This window comes from Sciurus vulgaris (genome assembly GCF_902686455.1).
Source record: "Sciurus vulgaris genome assembly, chromosome: 12".
NCBI lineage: Eukaryota > Metazoa > Chordata > Mammalia > Rodentia > Sciuridae > Sciurus > Sciurus vulgaris.
In genome coordinates, this window is record NC_136473.1 from 51,288,193 (window position 1) to 51,307,540 (window position 19,348).

At 34.9% G+C, this 19,348-nt stretch overlaps 1 protein-coding gene and 1 long non-coding RNA gene across 5 annotated transcripts in view; one reads left to right on the forward strand and one right to left on the reverse strand.

Annotated features, from left to right (window-relative positions):
- The window catches only part of LOC306641236, a 131,762-nt gene that overhangs the window by 83,338 nt on the left and 29,076 nt on the right, over positions 1–19,348 (forward strand). The gene's annotated exons all lie outside the window — the stretch shown is intronic.
- The window catches only part of RGS7 (regulator of G protein signaling 7), a 471,183-nt gene that overhangs the window by 11,112 nt on the left and 440,723 nt on the right, over positions 1–19,348 (reverse strand). For 3 of the 4 annotated variants that reach the window (XM_079106140.1, XM_079106141.1, XM_079106143.1), the window contains 5 exons: positions 19,001–19,111; positions 16,777–16,902; positions 12,217–12,403; positions 8,501–8,590; positions 6,055–6,135 (listed from right to left, as the gene is read on the reverse strand). In XM_079106140.1, coding sequence (XP_078962266.1) covers positions 6,061–6,135; positions 8,501–8,590; positions 12,217–12,403; positions 16,777–16,902; positions 19,001–19,111 — 589 coding nt within the window. In that variant the 3' untranslated portion in view covers positions 6,055–6,060. The remainder of the gene's footprint in view (positions 1–6,054; positions 6,136–8,500; positions 8,591–12,216; positions 12,404–16,776; positions 16,903–19,000; positions 19,112–19,348) is intronic. The other variant, XM_079106142.1, reaches the window with a different exon arrangement.

Here is a 19,348-nt window from a genome sequence, read left to right on the forward strand (position 1 = left end):
TCATTTTGAGACAAGGTCTTACTAAGTTGCTCAGGCTGGCTTTGACTTTGTAATCCTCCTGCCTTAGCCTCATGAGTCTCTGGGATCACAGGCATGTACCACAGTGCTCAGACTGTTTTCTGTTGGATAAAAGAATCCACTAGTGCCTGAATAGTGCCCACTGGTCTATAAATTGTCAGGATGGTCTATGGCTGAGGTCTCATGGCTGCTACCATAAACACAGGGCTTCATATTCATTAGAGGAATACTTTAGAAAAATGCTGTTTAAAGCTTCTGCCTCTGGCATATGTAGCAGCAAAGGGGACATTACCCACTAGGAGCTGTCTGCATAATATCACACCAGCATTTCTTAGGAATCCTCAGGGACACACTGGGTCTCCATGACAAAAATCCACTATGCAATTCACAGCTTATAAAACTGAAGTGACAATTGAAAAACTAATGATGCTGTGTGGGGGGGTAGCATATTATCTGAACTAAATTAGGCTACATAGTCTAATATACTTCACACCAATCAATTTATAGCCTGCTGCAGGGAAACTAAAATTGTTTCCTCAGGCAAGTTATCACCACAACCAGTTTCAATAAAGTAAGATGGATATCCATATCTGTCAACAACAAAATGATAAATGCAATGGGTTTCAGGTCCATAAGAGAAGAAAGAGGAGAAAATGCTTCATCCTTGATCAGACTTTCAGTGTTTGCTGGTAATATCTAGGGTGGGCAAATCCAATGACTGGTTTATAAATTATTTTTACTTAAGCTTCAGATATAGCTTGTCTATATTAATATACCTATAATCCCAGGCAATAACATCCACAGCAATTCACTGGAAAAGAATATGTACAAAATCATCTCTAAGGTAAATTCACAGGGGTTGAGATGAGAAATCAAGACCTTCCCTTTCAGGGTTCCCAATTATGTTTGTGTGCTATGATGGATGTTTATGTGAAGCAGACAAGCTGCTCATTATGATGAATGTTTATGTAAATCAAGGATCTGACTAGCCCCATGGAGGGCTTACCATACTATGACTTTATTAGTATATGTACAATATAAGAAACGACCTTTCTAAATGCTCTTAAGTTTTGTTTCTACTTCATTGTGGTAGAAACCGATATCATGGGAAATGAAAGTAAGAATACACAGGCTGCCTTTAAACAACAGTTTTTTTTTCCATCTTAGAATAAAACAGGGCCTCACACATGTTAAGCAAAAGCTCCATCACTGAGCTACACCCCCAGCCCAACAAGCTGTCTTTTTAAGTACGTAAGAGTAGCGTACAACCTGTCACATTATCGAAACTTCATATATGTTGATAAGTGAATGATCTAGGAACTAGTACAATGGTATACATAAATAACAATAATGTAGATATAATATGTGAGTGGAATCCTAGGCTAACTGATCAATTTTCTCTATTGGTTTCATTCATAGTGAACTAATTTAATAGTAAGATTATACATTTTCTTTTTCGATACTCCAGGCTCCTTTCCAACATAGCTTTATCTATGCTAATGTGCCTATAAGCCCACAGCAAAGTCCAAAAGACTCTACCAGGAGGGTCATGGCTCAATCCTAGACAGAAGCAAGACCCAGTCAAGAGTGCTAGGGATGGGCAGTCCAGATGACCACATAACTACTTATGCAGAGCAGAGCAGAACACTGCTCCTAGCATGGCTCCAGAGCGGCTCTGGGGCTGTGTTTCCAAATTGGTATCTGCATTATGCATGGGGGTTATATTGGGTGAAAAATGTGCCTCCCAGTTTATAATCTTGGTGGTCATTATGAATTTATAAGGGAAGTTTTATGCTAGATTTTACATTTAATAAAAACCAAGTTAAAAATCATTTGATCAGAGACTAGAAACAATCCCTAGAGTTAAGTACAGATTTGTTTAAGTGTTTAAAAACATAAACAATCTAATCCCCCTCCTCCCAAAAATGTGACTATAATTCTTCACTAATCAAGAATTAGTTGGTAGAGGTAGTCTGCCATGAATGTGTATCACAGGTAGTTTTGGAAATCAGGAAAGCAAAGCCTGTTTTCCACTTTCTCCCTCTGATGCATGCTCTTGTGTTTCTGAAAAAGATGAGAGAGAGATGAAAAATAGATACCCCTTCCCTTATAAGGGTGCATTACACTTAACCAAATAATTGAATTTTTATGACTATATTATTATAATAAAATTGGTATTTAACTTGAGAAATGTTTATTGTACTTAGATCTATACTAGCAATGAATAAATAAATAAGGGAAAAACTACATGTCCATCAATAGGGGATTAGAAAAATATGCAATCTATTCATTCAAAGAAATTTTGTGTGGTTAAAAAGTAAAATCATATAAGAGAATATGAAATTGGAAAATATTTATAAAACATTTTAAATGAATAAAAGTGTGTTTCAAAAATATACTTATTTAATCCTGTTTCTTTAATATTTAGGTGCAAATTGGAGTCATATCTGGGTAGTAAGATTAAAAATGGAAAAACAGAGGTTCAGCAGTTTAAATGATTTCTAAACATTCATTTGACAAGAACATATGGTACTGGATTCACATTTAAATAAAACTCATTAAACTCCCAGGCCCAAGTTCATTTTATCACATTTTACTACTTATAAAAATCCAGCATAAGTCTGTACTTTTATCAGTGACTCCACAATGGTCTTAAATACTTTAATTTGCTTTAACCCAAAAGAATATTAAAAAAAAAACCTTAGTTTTGGATCTTTTTAATACTTCAAATAAGTTATGAGATTTATATTTGTTTCTATGATATTTAGCTTATTGGGTAATGGAGTTATGTACAGATTTGATCCCAAAAGATGGACTCATTGTGATGTCAACCCACTCTTTCTGTTAATGTTCTCTCATGGAGTCTCCATCACTTCTGGTAATTCACTGCAGTCTCCGGAACATACCTAAAAAGCTCAGAGCACTTCAATTCAGAAGTGTGCCGATGCAGAGGGCATGGAATAGCCAAGGAGGCCATCAGAGCTTTGATACTAATTCTTTCAAAGGTTCTGTAGATCACAGTTTTCTTTGAAACTTGTTCCCCAAAAGGTTAGATCAGTGAATTCCTGAAAATTCAATATAAACATTCCCTAGTATTCATCTCTACTCTCCTAGTTTTCTAGCCAAAGCCAAGCTGATTTAATTTCCTCTATGCAAACTAAAGAGAGGAGGTGAGTCATACAGTTGGCACATGGTAGAAGGCATGGCTGATCCATCTTTCCTTTCATCTCCTTTTTTTTTGCTGTTTCTTTAAAAGGTTTATATGGCAAACAGATGTTATGATGGTTTGGCGATGGAAGAAATGGTGTTGGATATGATGATGGTGATGGAGGAAGAAAATAGACTTTACAAATAGTAAAGCATATGCCCTTTGTTATAAGAGAATTAGGTCAACTTAATGTGAATAACATTCAAGGCATGAAAGGACAGAGGAACCTTTGAAAGACAGACCTTAAGAGACTTCTCCAATGGCAAGGAAAATAGGGAAAATAAGGGAGTAAGTCATAGGAATGAGATTTTTTTTGAAACAACAAGCCAAGATGAAGAAGGCCTTATACAAATGTGAGTTATTCTTAGTTCACCTGTTTTGGGCATACTGGAAAGAATAAAAGTAATCTACAAGGAGTAATGGGTTTAAATATGAAAAATTTGCTTCCAGTCCTGGCTGTAACACTCAATGACTGAATGCTATTCATGAAATGACCTGACCCCATTTGTTCATCAGTGAAAATGAGGGAACCCTGGCCTCAATCAGGATTGCTGCATATGTAAACAACAATGCAACAAAAGAAACAAGGAGGGATGAAAGTCCTTAGACCATTCAAATGCTGTCTAGCTCCTGACTATTTGCTATCATTATCCTCTAATATGCTGGTAAGAGTTTATTAATTTGTTAACACTAGCATATTGGAAAAAACTGGTTAGAAAAATGTTTTTGACTCTGAATGTCATTTTTATTTCCCAGGTTTAACAATAATTAACATTTTTTCCCCCAGGTTATAGAAATGCTTACACTGAAACATAAATAAGCTTCCTAAAATAGGCACGAACTGGAAATGAAATCAAGCTGGAGAGGAGGTTATCACTGGGTGACAGGATTTATTTACCTTCTAGTGGTTGAAAAAATATCAATGAGCAGTAGGGTGGATGAGTGAAATGAGAAGGAATTTAGTAAAGATAAATTTTGGGTCAGTATGTGCTTCTTCTGGGCAAATTATGTACCTTGCCTAAACTTTCAGTTTTTGTTTTTCTGCCTATAAAAGGATAAAATACTAAGTGTAATGATACCTGTCTTGCAGGGTCAGTGTATGGATTAAGTTAAATTTATAATACGGAGTGCCTGCAGCAGAGCCTAATAATGTAGGTGCCAATGAATGTGTGTTGTTATCACATTTTCTCCCAATTCCTTCAATACATACTTGCACATACTGTTTGCCCATATTTTTCCTGTTCCATTTCTGTCTTGGATACTGTCCCTATCTTGTATCCTCCCTGTGTCTACCAGGGTGATCTGCACATGGGGGTCCTTTAATGTAAACTCTATCTCATGTCTACCTGATTATAATGAAATCATCCATTCTTTATGTTGTCTTTGAATTATTCTATTTATCCTGCAAAGAAGTTCTATTCAACCTACTATGTAAATGCTTAGGTACCCTGATACCACTGCTGACCCTAAAAGTCACACTAATACGGAGGAACACTAACAGGGAAGTTCAGAGAGCTTCTTTGATGTTCTTAACTCCATTTCTTCCAAACAACACCAAAACACAATATTCAATGAAAAATGTCACTTTTATTTCCCTGGATGAAAAAGGATTAAGGTTTTCTGAATGTCACTTCTATGTTGTATGTGCATGCTTAGGGGTGTGTGTGTGTGTGTGTGTGTGTGTGTGTGTGTGTGTGTGTGTGTGTGTGTGAATGTTAATCAACTTCTTTTTCTTTTTCTTTTTAACCTTTCCCCAACTTCTTTTAAATAGAGTTTTACTTCTTCTTGGTCCATGGAATTCCTGTTCATCCAGTTAAATGCTACCTCTTCTGGGAATTCTCAGATTACATTGGAGCCCCCTCTCCTCATCCTATCTTTTCCTTGTATATCATAGTATTTTTGTTATTCCATTAGGTATCTCTGCAATCAAGTTCTATACCTCCCTCATGTTCCCAAGATGTAGCACATCTTGTTTGGAATATAGCACTCATGTTTGGAATATAGTTGACACTTGTACAAATTTTGGTTGAAGTTGTGGTTGATTCACCCTGTTTCCCCCTTATTTCCTATAGGTTTTTTTCTTAAAGTTTTCAGTGTATGACAATGTGGTGTTATTTTAAGAGTTGGGAAATGGGTTAAGTTTGGGTTGAAGTTGAAGACGAGCCTCTTATTTCCTCTTTCCATCTTCCCCAAGTTGTATTACTAATTCTTAAGTATATCATAGAAACCTCCATTCCAATCTCATGAACACTATTCTCTCGGCATCACATTAGGAAAAGATGAAAATAATTCTTAAACAATACACAGAGTACCTTGCAATATGTTGTAGCTAGTTTTTTCAGAAAAATCATGGGGGAATTTTTTTGAGGATTTTCTTTATCTCTGCATGGTGACTTACAAGGCATATTTAAGAAAATTCTACATTAAGGGACAGAGATTCCAAAAAAGCCAGACAGAACTTTATGAAGGTAATAGTATGATTAATTTCTGGAATCTCACATTCTCCATCCCTTTAATTCATGCAGTCACATCAAATGTTCAATATATATATTACTATTTGACGTCTTTCAAATACTCTGTGTATAGTCACAATCATAATTCAAAAGTAAAATGAACTGACATTCCCCACCACAAAGATCCTTGAAGAAAACAGAAAACAAAAACCACATCTTTGTTGAATCCAGTTTGCTTATATTTCAACACACAACTCCACTTAACTGGCCATCACAGCAAAAGCCACAACACACACACACACAGCAGCATGGAGCTAACCACACAACTCAACAGACAGTGCAGACAAACTTGAGTATAAACCAAGATTTTTCTACCTCTTTTCATAACAGGTTAGTGCTGGCCCTCAGTGTTGGTGTACAGTTTTTATGGCATGGGAAAATAGGGATGTTTCTGCCCTATAAAAATAAATGTGTTGAAGGCTTTAGTTTGAGCTTACACAATGTCAGAAAGTTCCAAAGGCACTGGCACAATACAAAAATAAATAAATAAAAAAGAATCCCACAAACAAATATATATCACCAAAACACATGGCAAGGAACTAAGAACATTCTAGTGGGAAAGCTACTGGTATCCTGCATGATTTATACAAAAGTTTTCAACACCTTTGTGAAAAATAAATATTAAGAGAGGCATGCTAGAGGGTCTGTGGTGAGGCATTATCTTGTCACTGACCAACATTCATGTCAAGTCTTTGGCTTTAAAATGGGTATAAGATCATTTTCTCCCTTCAGAGGTAGAAAGCACAGAACATTTGTTCTTTTATTGGGGAGGAGGTGTTACTGGGGATTTAACCCAGAGGGTGCTTAACCACTGAGCAACATCCCCAGCCCTTTTTATTTTTTATTTTCAGAGAGGGTCTCACTAAGTTGCTTTAGGGCCTCACTAAGTTGCTGAGGCTGGTCTTCAACTTGGCGTTTCTTCTGCCTCAGCCTACTGAGTCATTAGGATTACAGGTGTGTGAGCCATTGTGCCCAGCAACGCTTCTTGTTCTTAATATTTTAAGTCTAAGAGAGAGCTAAGGTAAGAGTATAGAAATACATGCATTATCTTTAATACAGGAAAGGATATATGGAACAAAAGTATAAAGAAAAATTCTTAATTCCTTCATTTTACATATCATAATACACACTTCTTTCTGAATCTTAGTTTAACACATGGTTAGTTCATGTGACATCTTTATCTACTCTACAAAGGCCTGGGACAGAAAGATAAACAGTAAGCATGAAGTTCTGAATTGGAAGAAAGGCAATACTTTTGCTTTTACATCTAAGAATGTAAGGTCAGTAATGGGTCTAGAAATGGGGAAACTAAGAAAATTTCATTGGACTTAATGATTTGTAACTCCTGAAAAAATAAAACTTACCACATTTTGTGCAAATTTCTCAAAAGATGTTCTGCGATCCATTGAGTTTCCAGACTTATATGTGTGGGTTGGGGTAGGGTGAAGGGAAGTAAGGGAACATTAAAAAAAAAAAAAAAAAAAAAAAAAAAAAGAAGCAGCAAGAAAAACAGAGCAGAAAAAGACAGAATGATGAAATGATGCAACGTTAGGTCTATGTTCTAAATCACAGGCCCACGAAGGTAAGAGAGTTGCCAAAGGAGGCTCTGGCCACAGGACCTGGGTGCTGTTTTCATTAGTGCTTTTATTTTTAACAAAAGCTCTTAAGCAAACAAAATGTTATGATCTCAAGTAAAATCATATTAAGCAAATAGGTGAAGCTTTTATGCAGACATTTGCAAAGCCTGAGTATTTGAAAATCTCATGTTATATATTTGAAATTTTCTCATAATTTTCTGTCAGGGTTAAATTTTTATAGATAACATTATTAATTCTTTAAACCATTGCTGTAAAAGAGACCTTTCTGTAAGGATGTAAATTTCATTAAACACTGCCTGGTGCTAAAACCTTTAGCTTTGGTTGCTGAACAATTGATATCTGGCTAGAATACTGTGCAATTTTAATTAATTAAAATTTAAATTTAAACAACCTCATGTGGTTAGTGTCTGCTGTATTTGGATAGTAAAATCACAAAATATCTTTCTAGATGCAAAACAATACACTTTACATTACATTAGATTAAATGCATGAATTGCATAAAGCTGTAATTTCATTTAAGTTCAATAAGCTATGGATTATTTCTACATTAAAAAGCAATGAATAATGTTTCTGTTTCTGTTTTATACACTTCTATATTGATCACCTAAAGAGTTATGGACAATAAGACTTTGATTAGAAACATTAATTGAATAATGAGGTCCCTCTTATATGTGCTTGGCTACCATCTTAGGTGTATAAAATTCATCACAGGGATACTTTGTAATTTGGGATAAATGCCAAGTGAAAATGAAAACATAGCTACATTTTGGCAGCTATCATTGGAAAAACTAGGTTTATTTTTAGTTATGAACATACATTTTAGCTTTCCAAATGAAGCCCTCTTCAAATTTTTGACCTTGTTCCTTTTATTTATTGTAGTATTTTATTTCCTTAAACTAGACATACAGAAGGTTAACATGAAACCTGAAAACAGTTTCTCATAAATTTTGTAAGGCAAGAACATCTGCAGAAACAAATAAACAAAAAATAATATAATAAGCAACCAACAAACAAAAACAACTTAAATGGCCCTTATAAAATGAAAGGATTGGGGAGGGTCTTGGAGTATGTTCACTTACCATTTGTTTCATAACCCTGGGCCAAGCAGAGGTAATTAGTCCAAATAATTATAACTGAGAATTAGTTCAAGAAAGAACCAATACCTTTTTCTTCGCCTGTAGAAGTTCCTGATAGGCACTGGATCTTATAAAACGTGGATATGAATCACTTTTCATCAGTTTGTAAATGTGCTCCTAAAAAAAATGGTTGAGACACTTCCTTATTATTTTTTTAGGAAAAATGAAATATTATAAGAACATCAAATGTGGTTAAAGAACAAATCTAGCAGCAGCTAAAAAATAGTGATGGCAATGCTGATGAGAATACCTTATGTTTACAGACATTTAGATCTTCTGAGTCATTATTTGATTCATGGATCAATGTTTAAATTGGTTTTGGAGTTACTGAGGAGGAAAATCACATCTGGTTATTTTTTTTAAAGATGGAATTTGGTTAATGGGAGGTAATGAAATAATTTCGAATCAAGTAGTTGATTTATATGGCACATTTGAGAATATAAATAAATCTGCTATTTTTTAGAATTACTGCAGGCCATAAGCAAATGTTGTGAAGTCAAGCCTGAGTAATCATCCTGGATACCTTTGGCCTCCACATTTGCTGGGAGGGTGCGGACAGTTCAGATGAATCATCTCCTTGGTACAAATTATATGGAAAATTGTCATCTACTTTGGGTCAGAGCTCAAGTACAAAAAAAAATTTGTGATATTTAATTGCTAAATCTCCAAATTCATTTTCTTTCATTTCACTCATGCATAGAAAGATTAGGTAAATATGAAATCATTCATCTGCAATATTTGATTTTGGTTTTCTTTTTGCAGTTCTAGGGAGTAAACACAGTGCCTTGTGCATGCTAGGCAAGTGCTCTACCACCCAGCTATATCCACAGCCCTCATTCTATTTTAGTGATGAATGTTGGTAGAAAAAGAAGTCAAACAAAGAAAAATTGAATTTATCCGATTCACACTTGATCCATTCCTGGATGATTCTGCTCTGGTCTATTGTAGTTCAAGAAAGAGTAAATGCTCCTTAATCTTCCAAGTCTAGTGAAATATCAGTCAAAGGTATAAACTGTTTGAGAGTCACCTGGATGTCCCAAACTTTAGAAAAAATGCACATTTTAAGAAATGACTTTTGGTCTTAACCACACCAGTAATAATTTGAAGTTATTCAGAAACCACTAAATGACATTCATAATTAAATCTCATGATCTACCCAAGGTTGAGCTTTTAGAACATGGTAAATTTGGAAGTGTATTGGAACTTATATAAAAGTAGAATAATTCCTGGTTTTGAAGTTAGGCATTTTGGAATTCAGATCCTGCCTTTCTTAAGATCAGTCACTTATAAATAGTTTCGATTTAGATCAATGTATTCATTTCTCCAATTCTTAATTTTCTAATTTATGCTCATATATACTTGAGTATAGGCTAGGGGATCTTCTAAGCAAGCACTGGCCTACGTTAGTTAATTAAATCCTCAAAAAGCCTCAAAGAGGTTGGTAACCAATATTATGTCCATATAAGATATGAAGAAACCGAGGTATGAAGAAGTGCAATATATCTAAGATGTTACCCAACAGAGCTCAGATCAGAACTCAGGCATTTTAGCTCCAGAATCTTCATTGCTAACCATTACATCTCAAATAATGGCAGGAATTCCTTGTATTACATCTTGCCAACAGGAAAACACACACAGACATGTTACATATCTGAGCTTAATTGGAAAAAAAGGTAGACTCTAAGATCTGGTAGTAATGTTCCCTATAGATAAATATTCCTTTTCATTTTATTGGGGACACTATTAAGGGAGAATATTTTTCAATGACACAGGCAACAAAGAAATGTTCTGTTTAAGTCTTCAGGAACATTTTACACATTATAGGCTGTAGAAAAATGCCCACATTTTATCTTGAATCAAAAGAAAGATAAATCACAAGGGAAGTGATCAATGGGATCAGAATTTTCATTCTGCCGTCTGTCATGTGCCTCCGTAAAATGTAATTATTTCTATACAGGAGACCATGGCTGAGACATGGGAAATAGGGGTGTCTGGGTAGTTATTAAAATCTGTGTTATTTTACTACACATTGGTTCATTTCTTTAAACTAGAGCCAAGAAGAAAGCTATTTTCTACAAAAAGTAGAAGCAAGGAAGAATTGTGTATCTCATTCTTCACCATGTATACTTTATGTTAGTAATATTAAAAACAAGATGATTTTCAGAGCTAATGTTCTTTTTTAATTTAATTTTTAATTTATTTTTAAATTTGTTTTAATTTTTAATTAGTTATACATGACAGTAGAATGCACTATGATACATCATACATAAATGAGTATAATTTCTTGTTTTTCTGGTTGTACATGATGTAGAATCACACCAGTCATGTAGTCATAATATGTACCTAGAGGAATAATGTCTGATTCATTCTATATTCTTTCTACCCCCATGCCTCCTCCCTCCCTTTACTTCCCTCTACCTAATCTAAAGTAACTCTACTCTTCCCCCGGCCCCTGCCCTTATTGTGAGTTGGCATCCACATATCAAAGAAAACATTCAGCCTTTGGTTTTTTGGGGTTGACTTCTTTAACTTAGCATGATATTTTCCTGCTCCATCCATTTACCAGCAAATGCCATAATTTCATTCTTTTTTAAAGAGCAAATGTTCTTTTTAAAAGAAGTTTAGGGGCTGGGAGTGTGACTCAGTGGTAGAGCACTTGTCTAGAAAGTGTAAAGCCCTAGGTTGAATCCCAGTACTGGAAGGAAGGAAGGAGGGAAGGAAGGAAGGAAGGAAGGAAGGAAGGAAGGAAGGAAGGAAGGAAGGAAGGAAGGAAGGAAGGAAGGAAGGAAGGAAGGAAGGAAGGAAGGAAGGAAGGAAGGAAGGAAGGAAGGAAGGAAGGAGGGAAGGAGGGAGGGAGGGAGGGAGGGAGGGAAAGAAAGTTACAAAGTATGCATTATATTCTGATTTAAAAGTCAATTTTAGCCTTATCATTGGGAAATAATATCCCCTCATTACAAGTTCATTTTTCTTCTTAAGCACCAATAATTTTCTGGAGGAAGTAGAAATTCTAATTGTTTCTAAGAAGATAATTAAGGTTCAGTTTGGGAAAAGAACACTAAAACTTTGTCTTAGGAAGTTAAAATCAATTTCCTTTTTATTTTCTTTTTTGTAGACTAAAATTTAACTTGAAAAATTAACAAATGCCCAAATCTATAATTTTATTTTTTTCAACAGAGACAAAACTGGTTTGAGTTTGACAGAAGGTTAAGCTAATTTGGAAAAGACCATTCATGGGCTGGGGAGATAGCTCAGATAGTAGAGTGCTTGCCTCGCAAGCACAAGGCCTGCAAATAAAAAAAAAAAGACCATTCATGACAGTGAATAACATAGGCATGTCAGAATCTTAGAATCTCCATATTTCAAACAAGAAATGTTTTGGTACCAAGGTAGGGTCTCCATTAATGTTTGCTGAAATACTGGGTGCCAAACAAGGAAGAAAATAAAGTAATACTTTTCAAATAATTCAAGTATGCTTCTTCATAAAATTTCCTTATAAAAACATATTTAAATTTATAAAAAAATTTATAAAAATTTATAAAAATTTATAAATTTCCAGGCTTTTAAAAAAAATAGTTACTTTAAAGTACATTTGTTCTTTTCTAGATCAGTGAGAGTTATTTCACACCCAACCACCTAAATTGAAAATATTACAAATAGCTGCCACCAAGAATGAAAATAAAAAAGTTTCACCAGTGTCCATGTCCAGGAGAACTTCAGTGACGTGAGGCCTGTTGTGTACCAACCTGAGCATCTTCGAATGTGTATCGTCCAGGTTCCTTCACGTTCTGTGTTGTTTTGTCGTAACTCTTGGAATCCAGGTTAATGGCACTGGGGGCTCCTGGAGCCAGAAATTCTTGCCATATTTCCTGAACTCTCGAGGGCACTTCTCTAATAGGCCTTTTCTTCAGGTCCTCCACTGCTAGCCAGAATCTATGCAAAATGTGACACTGAGCATTTACTCCAATGGCTTATAATCAGAAAATTCTTGTAGTATTTACTCATCATAAACCGTCATCCTGATTCCTGATAGAAAACTCACTTTCTGAGGGCTTCCAATATCACAGCTGTACTGACTTTTCCCCGTAAGTTGTATGCAAAGGTAAAAGTCACTTTGGAAGGAAATATTGAAACCTCTTGATTGTTATTAGAACCAAATCTGCCAGAGCTCTAACTTTATTGAAGCAAAGTAGCACTGCTAGAGAAGCTTTTATTAGAAAGGAAAAGGAACTAGAAGAGAAATAAGGGTGTGTGGACACAAAGCTTCTAATGGGGGGTGGTGTTTAAAGTAGTACATTATTCATTCAGTATTCTTTGGATCTTTTGTCCACTTGAGCAATGAGAGGCATTTCTGCTCTCCCTGTTAAAGGAATTACCACAAAGCTTTCCTGGAATTAAAAGAGGCCTGGACATAAAATCAGAAAGTGCTCTAGCAGGAAATATCAGGCAATTAACTAATTTTAAGCTGTTTCATTGAGTTACAGAATGACAGAGCAATAAGCTTTTACATGCAATTGTTTGAAAGACTTAAATTTGCAGAGGTATCGCAACAATTCGGAAGTCATGGAAAAATATATACTGGCTTACTTCTGATGTATGCTTATGTAGAGAACATTTATGCTGAAGGAACACTGGCTTATGTTATGGCTGAAAATAGCAAATAGCAAAGTATAATGAGAAGGTGCCACAGTGAATGATGGGCTTAATTTTTTAAAAAGTTGCTGTAGGTTATTTTAGTTAGAGCTGGATATAATATTAAGATAAAAGTTCATTTGGAAATAATTTATAAATGGAAAAAAAATACATGATAAAGGAACTGTGAGGCTCAGTATCCCCAATAGGCACAATGTCACTCTACAGGTAGATGTGAGCATTAAATGGAGAATCTGACTACAGTGGTGGAAGGAAATTTAGGCTGCAGAGTCATGCATGAGAAGCACAAGGTGATAAGCAGTACCTTCTCCTCTACTAAATTTTAGTATGGGCATTAATGAAAGGCCAGAAATCAGTAAAAAGTCACTTGAACTACAATTAGAATATCAAACACTAGTCAGACTACTTATTTTCCAGTTTTTATTTCCAGATATTGTTTTGTTACAGAGATACATAATAGTAGATAATCCAGTGTGGACAAAGCCTTAAATATGAAACAGCCATTATTACTTTCAGAAAGGAAGGATCAAGACTATCTTTCTAAAACACAGATTTACACACTGTGAAGTCTAATAGGAATATGATGTACAATCAGAGACTGCATGAGGGTGGCAACTGATGCTCATTTAAGTTGATTTCAGCATGCTTTGAAAACATCAATCAAAAGAAAGTTTCGGTCCTTAAAGAACTAGTCATGAAAAAGGCAAGAATCCCAGGAAGCACATGAGAATCTCTTAGGAAGAGTACATGCTAGACAGTCTTGGAATGCTGAGCCAGCAATAAGCCCCAGTGATAAGCTAGCACATGGTTGTAAAGTGTGGGGGGGTCCTAAGGAAGCTATTTGAGATGTAGTGACGTGAAATGAAATGGACCTGGAAATAAGGAAAAATTGTCAAAGTGTAGATATGTTAATAGTAGCACACACACTGATAAGGAGATACAGACACTAGGTATCTGTCTATCATATACCTATCAATCTATCTATACAGTCAAGTCTCCACACTCCATAAACTATATTATTTTCCCTCACGTTAGAAGACGAACTGAGCATATGAAGATTAAGATTATTTAAGTTTGTCCTCCATTAGTGGCATAATTGGGGTTTAGTTTCCGGAAAATTTGTAGCAGATGTCAGGCTCATAACCACTCCTTCCCACTGTCTCCCTAAGAGCATCGTTGCCTTCCTTATCCTTATCATTGCTGTAATTGTTTTAATTGCTTAGTAGAATGGAAAAGGCTCATTTAAAATCCCACTCTTTTAATTTAATAGTAGCTGGAATCTAAGGAAACTTTTTAATGTCTTTAAGAAAAGTCTTGCTTTCTTCATCAATAAAATAGAATGATAATGCCCATCTCAGTGAAGTTTCATTGGATTAAATGATATAAATTTATGTAAAGGCCACTGACAAATGCTGGGTATATTTTTAGACCCTCAATGATCAAATTCGTGCTGTTTATTTATTTAGTATTCTCTTTATGCTTTGCCTGAAAAGGGGAAGGAGCAAAACACACATCCTTAGGGAGTAGAGGGTGTATTTGAGTAATAAGTGGTTATGGATAAGTAGGTTCTCTTCAGTTTTTTCATGTTCTAATATTCGAAGTAAAAGCTCACGTGACTGGCATGTTCCCATGAAGAGTAGGTCCTTAGAAGGCTGCTGCTGCTTAGATAAGATGTACTATAATTTACTTACATAAAATTCACAGTCCTCTTGGCTAAGTGGACTGTTTGTCTCCCTTGCATGTGATTCAGATAGTAGGTGGAAGCAGGGTGGGGCTCAGATTTGGGGATAAGTGGATAATAGCTTGGAAATAGTTTATTAAAAAAACAAGAATGCCACGTACATGGAATCTGAGTTTGCACAAGGCGTAAACTGAGCTCAGACATATTTTGTTTCTCTCTAAAGTGAGGCAATAATACTTACATTGTTGGGATTATTAGAAGTGTGATGATCATAAATAATAAAGGCAAATGTAGTATAATATTATTCATACAAGTAGTGGATATAAAACATATTCTTGTATATGTCAGATGTTCAAAATTCTACCTGTAGTTATATCATTCTATGATTCATTTATCTATATTTAGAAAGAAAACATGATAGGTATATAGTAGATACTCAGGGAGTATATATGTGTGTATACATGTATAAAAATATTAAATACATTTTTATATATAATTAGCATGAAAAAATCAGTAGGCATAGAATTGAAATGGTTAAGACTGATTGAACTAAGGAATGGGAAGTGATTCAATTCATGTGTGAAGTAGAATATTCACATGCTACTCTTTTTGCTCCATAACCCCCCCCCTTTCTTGCTTAGTTATATTCTTATCACCAGCTCCCAGCCTGGAAGTCATTTCTCCCAGCATGCCTTTGCAAATGTCTAATTCTAGGTTAGGCATTCTTTTGTACTTCTCCTATTTAATTATCCATCATTTTGTGTTGTGACTAGGTAAGACTCATTACTTATTTTCTCATCACAAATAATTATAATGTCATTATTTTTTCAAAAACTTAGAGCAGAGTCCACTATCCCATTCTCTATTATTCCAAAACAAATCCTTTTATCTTTATTTTTTATGTATTCTTGCTTCACTCACTGGTAATATGACTTAGATATACAAAGTGTTATTAGTAGGCCTAATAAAACTACAGTAGCTAAACTGAAGGTCTTAAAAAAGCCCCTCCAGAAAGGTTTCCCATAAACTTGAAAGAGAATAGGAAAGTGCTTTCCAACAGTGCAGGCGAGCATGCTTAGAAAATACAGCTCCTCCAGATTCTGCTCATGCCATTCTGTTTCATCCAAGAGAAATGTGTCAATGTTCTACTATTTCTGAATAGTTTGTTATTGGTATCTGTTAAATCTCCTGAAAAAAATGTGACAATGCCTGACATTGCTTAGTTCCAAAGAAAATAGACAAATTTCATAGGACTCTCTAAGTCATGGAAAAGTAAAAATAAATTATCAGGTTTCAAAAGAACAATGAATAAAAGAACTCATGCAAAAAGTTTCTTGTAGTGAAAAGTTATCATTCATTTCAATGATCTTAAATAGAACTATTAAAATGCATTCTAATGTTTCCTTTTAAATAATGGTATTTCCAGGTGCTTTTTAAATTAGAAAATTTAAAAATACATAAGAATGATGAGCAGAAAAAATGCCTTGCCTCATTAATAGCTCTTCAGGGCTCTTACCTGCCCTGAAGCTGTATTTAAATGAGCTGTCCCTAGAGCTTTGTCTCAAAATATTTGATGTAGTGTTAATTCCCTTCTCTATTTTGCTTAGAAGTTATACTCACAGAAGGTCAGTATTGATAAATAGGTGATATATTTTAACACCATAAATACCATTGCCTTTCTCCACTTTGCCAAACATGTTTCTAAGTGCTACACTCCTTTGTAGAGTTCATTTCACAAGTACTAAATTTATATAGTTAAAAATCCAGAGACAGTGTAAAAGTCAGTTATTGCGAGGAATTGATAATATTGGACAGCTTTTGTCTTTTCCTTTCCATTCAGTGGCAGAAATTCAACAGGTTCATAATATCATTACAATGTTGGCAGAAGCATAATTGTTTTCATGAATCCAAAATAACTCAACATCAGAGTGTTGCTCTGGCTTATGTTGTAAGAATCAAGCATGTGTCTTACCTTAAGTTTTCTGAGCTGAATTCTGACTCAAGAAATTTAAGGAACTGTTCTCTCCCAACTGGGTCTTTCAATGCCTCATCCATGCCAAAACCCCATCGTTTTACCCTCTGTTGGCTTGGTTCTTTGCTATAGGAGATAAAGCCAAATATAGTTCTTTCAGTACAATTTCTATTTTTTGTTATTAGATTTGTCCTCAAAATCATGTATGCTTTAAAGTTCCCCTTTAACTGATCATTCAGGAGAAAAATAAATATCTGTTTGATGGCTCTTAATAAATCACTGTGTGGTATAATTTAGAGTAATAATAATGTCTAATATTAGGTGCATTAGGTGCTAAGTGGTCTACATAAATGATCTCTTTTAGTTTTTTTTTTCAGTAACTATAAGTACTATTATTATTCTCATATTATAGATGAGGAAATGGAGGCACAAAGAGAGTTATAACTTTACAATGTCAGACAAGTAATAAGGGGCAAATATTCAGACAATCTTGCCCTAGAGCCCCATTTCTTAACCACTAAAAAATGATGTGCTGGTGGTGGGGGTGAGATGCATCAGTGTTCAAAAGGCCATACTAATAACTCTGCTGCAATTAAACATGTGACCTAATCCTGGCGAGTAATGACTTTTGGAGTTTCCAGCTTCCTCATCTGTAAAATCTATAACTTGTGGCTGAGGAGTATGGACTTGTCAAGTGTTAAGATCTTAAACACTTGTCAAGTGTTCAAGATCCATGGCTGGCTGTAGAAGTAAAAGAAGGTCCATAATGCAATTTAGAGAAGTGTTAGAGTCCTAATCCTCTCTGTATAAAGGGACGTGCAGTGATCTTTGCATGCCTACCCAGATTGATAGTATGCTTCCCCTATGTAACTGGAGTCTTAAATTGTGCTTTAGCTTTCTTTTTTTACTATTATTTTTTATTTTTACAGACTGCATTTTGACTCAATGTACACAAATGGGGTACAACTTTTCATTTCTATGGTTGTGCACGATGTAGATTCACACCATTCATGTAATCATACAGGTACATAGGGTAATGATGTTTGTCTCGGTCTACTATCTTTCATACCCCTGCTCCCTCCTCCCTCTCATTTCACTCTACTTAATCTAAAGTTCTTCCATTCTTCTCTTGCCCCCCCCATCTCCCACCCCCATTATATATCATCATCCACTTATCAGGGAAAACATTTGGTCTTTCGTTTTTTGGGCTTGGTTTATTTTACTTAGCATGATATTATCCAATTCCATCCATTTATCTGCAAATGCCATAAAATTAGTTTGTATTTTAATGTGTTTGTAAATTAATTTTGTTTTAAAACTGAATTTATAAGGGTATACTTGTATTAAGCTTAAGTAAGTATGGATATAGCACTCATTTTGCTTGAATACATGGGCCTTTTTGGCTATGTGGATTTTCAAAGAAGCTAATATCAATAAGCTGTATTTCAAGAACTGAAGATCTGAAACCTGACTAATCCATCTGGAAACTTGTACTTCTAATTTTAAAGCAATTTTTCTAGCAGTACAAGTATTTTATAAATTAAATTTACTTTTAAACTGACACATAAAAATATGAACAATTGTATATATTTATAAGAGTAACATGATATTTCAAGATATATATATCATGTAATGTGTAAATCAGGGTAAACATTTAACTCCTCAAATGTTTATCATGTCTTTATGGTGAATACATTCAGAATTCTTTCTTCTAGCTTCTGAGATAGTACATAATTGTTATATATAATCATACTACAGTACAATAGCACACCAAAACTTACTTCTATCTAACTGTAACTTAGTACCCATTGGTGGACTTTTCCCCACTCCTTTTATCCCCAGCCTCTTGTAACCACCATTCTCAACTTCTCAACTTCCATAAGATCATCTTTTTTATATTTCAAATATGAGTGAGATCATATAATACTTTTGTTTCTGTGCCTGGTTTACTTTGCTTAACATAATAATCTCCACTTCCAACCATGTTGTCATGAATGACAAGATTCCATCCTTTTGTAAGGCTGAATAGCATTCCATCAACAATGCAAATCTTAATGCAGAGGCAAATACCTGAGATTCTAAAACCTCAAACAATAATGTTAAATCACGAATCAAATGTAAAGAGGAAATCATTATTACAATTAATAAATGACAGGATTAGTCCTATTTCACACAGTCCCTGGAATAAGTGACATATTTGGGAGGAAAAGAAAATGTCACTTACCTTGCTTCAAGTTCCCAGAAAGTAGTATCATCAGACAGCCATGGATTAGAAGGGTCAGGTGGCACAAGAAATGGGTCATATTCTACATACTGTTCCGTGTAACTTAGTAGGCTAGGGAGAAAAAACATTTACTTAGTTTTTCTGCCTGAAGTTATACCCATTCTAAAGTAAGAGAAGCAGTATAAAAATATTGGGCCAAGGAATCCTTGCCCCAACGTTTACAGAATAAAGTCCAATGGCAATTTTCATGTTTCAGTAACATGCATGCAACCACTCATTGGGCTTTTTGGTGGACAATTATAAAGATTCCATCTATCCCACACCTGAGCCATTAAGTCACTACTCTTC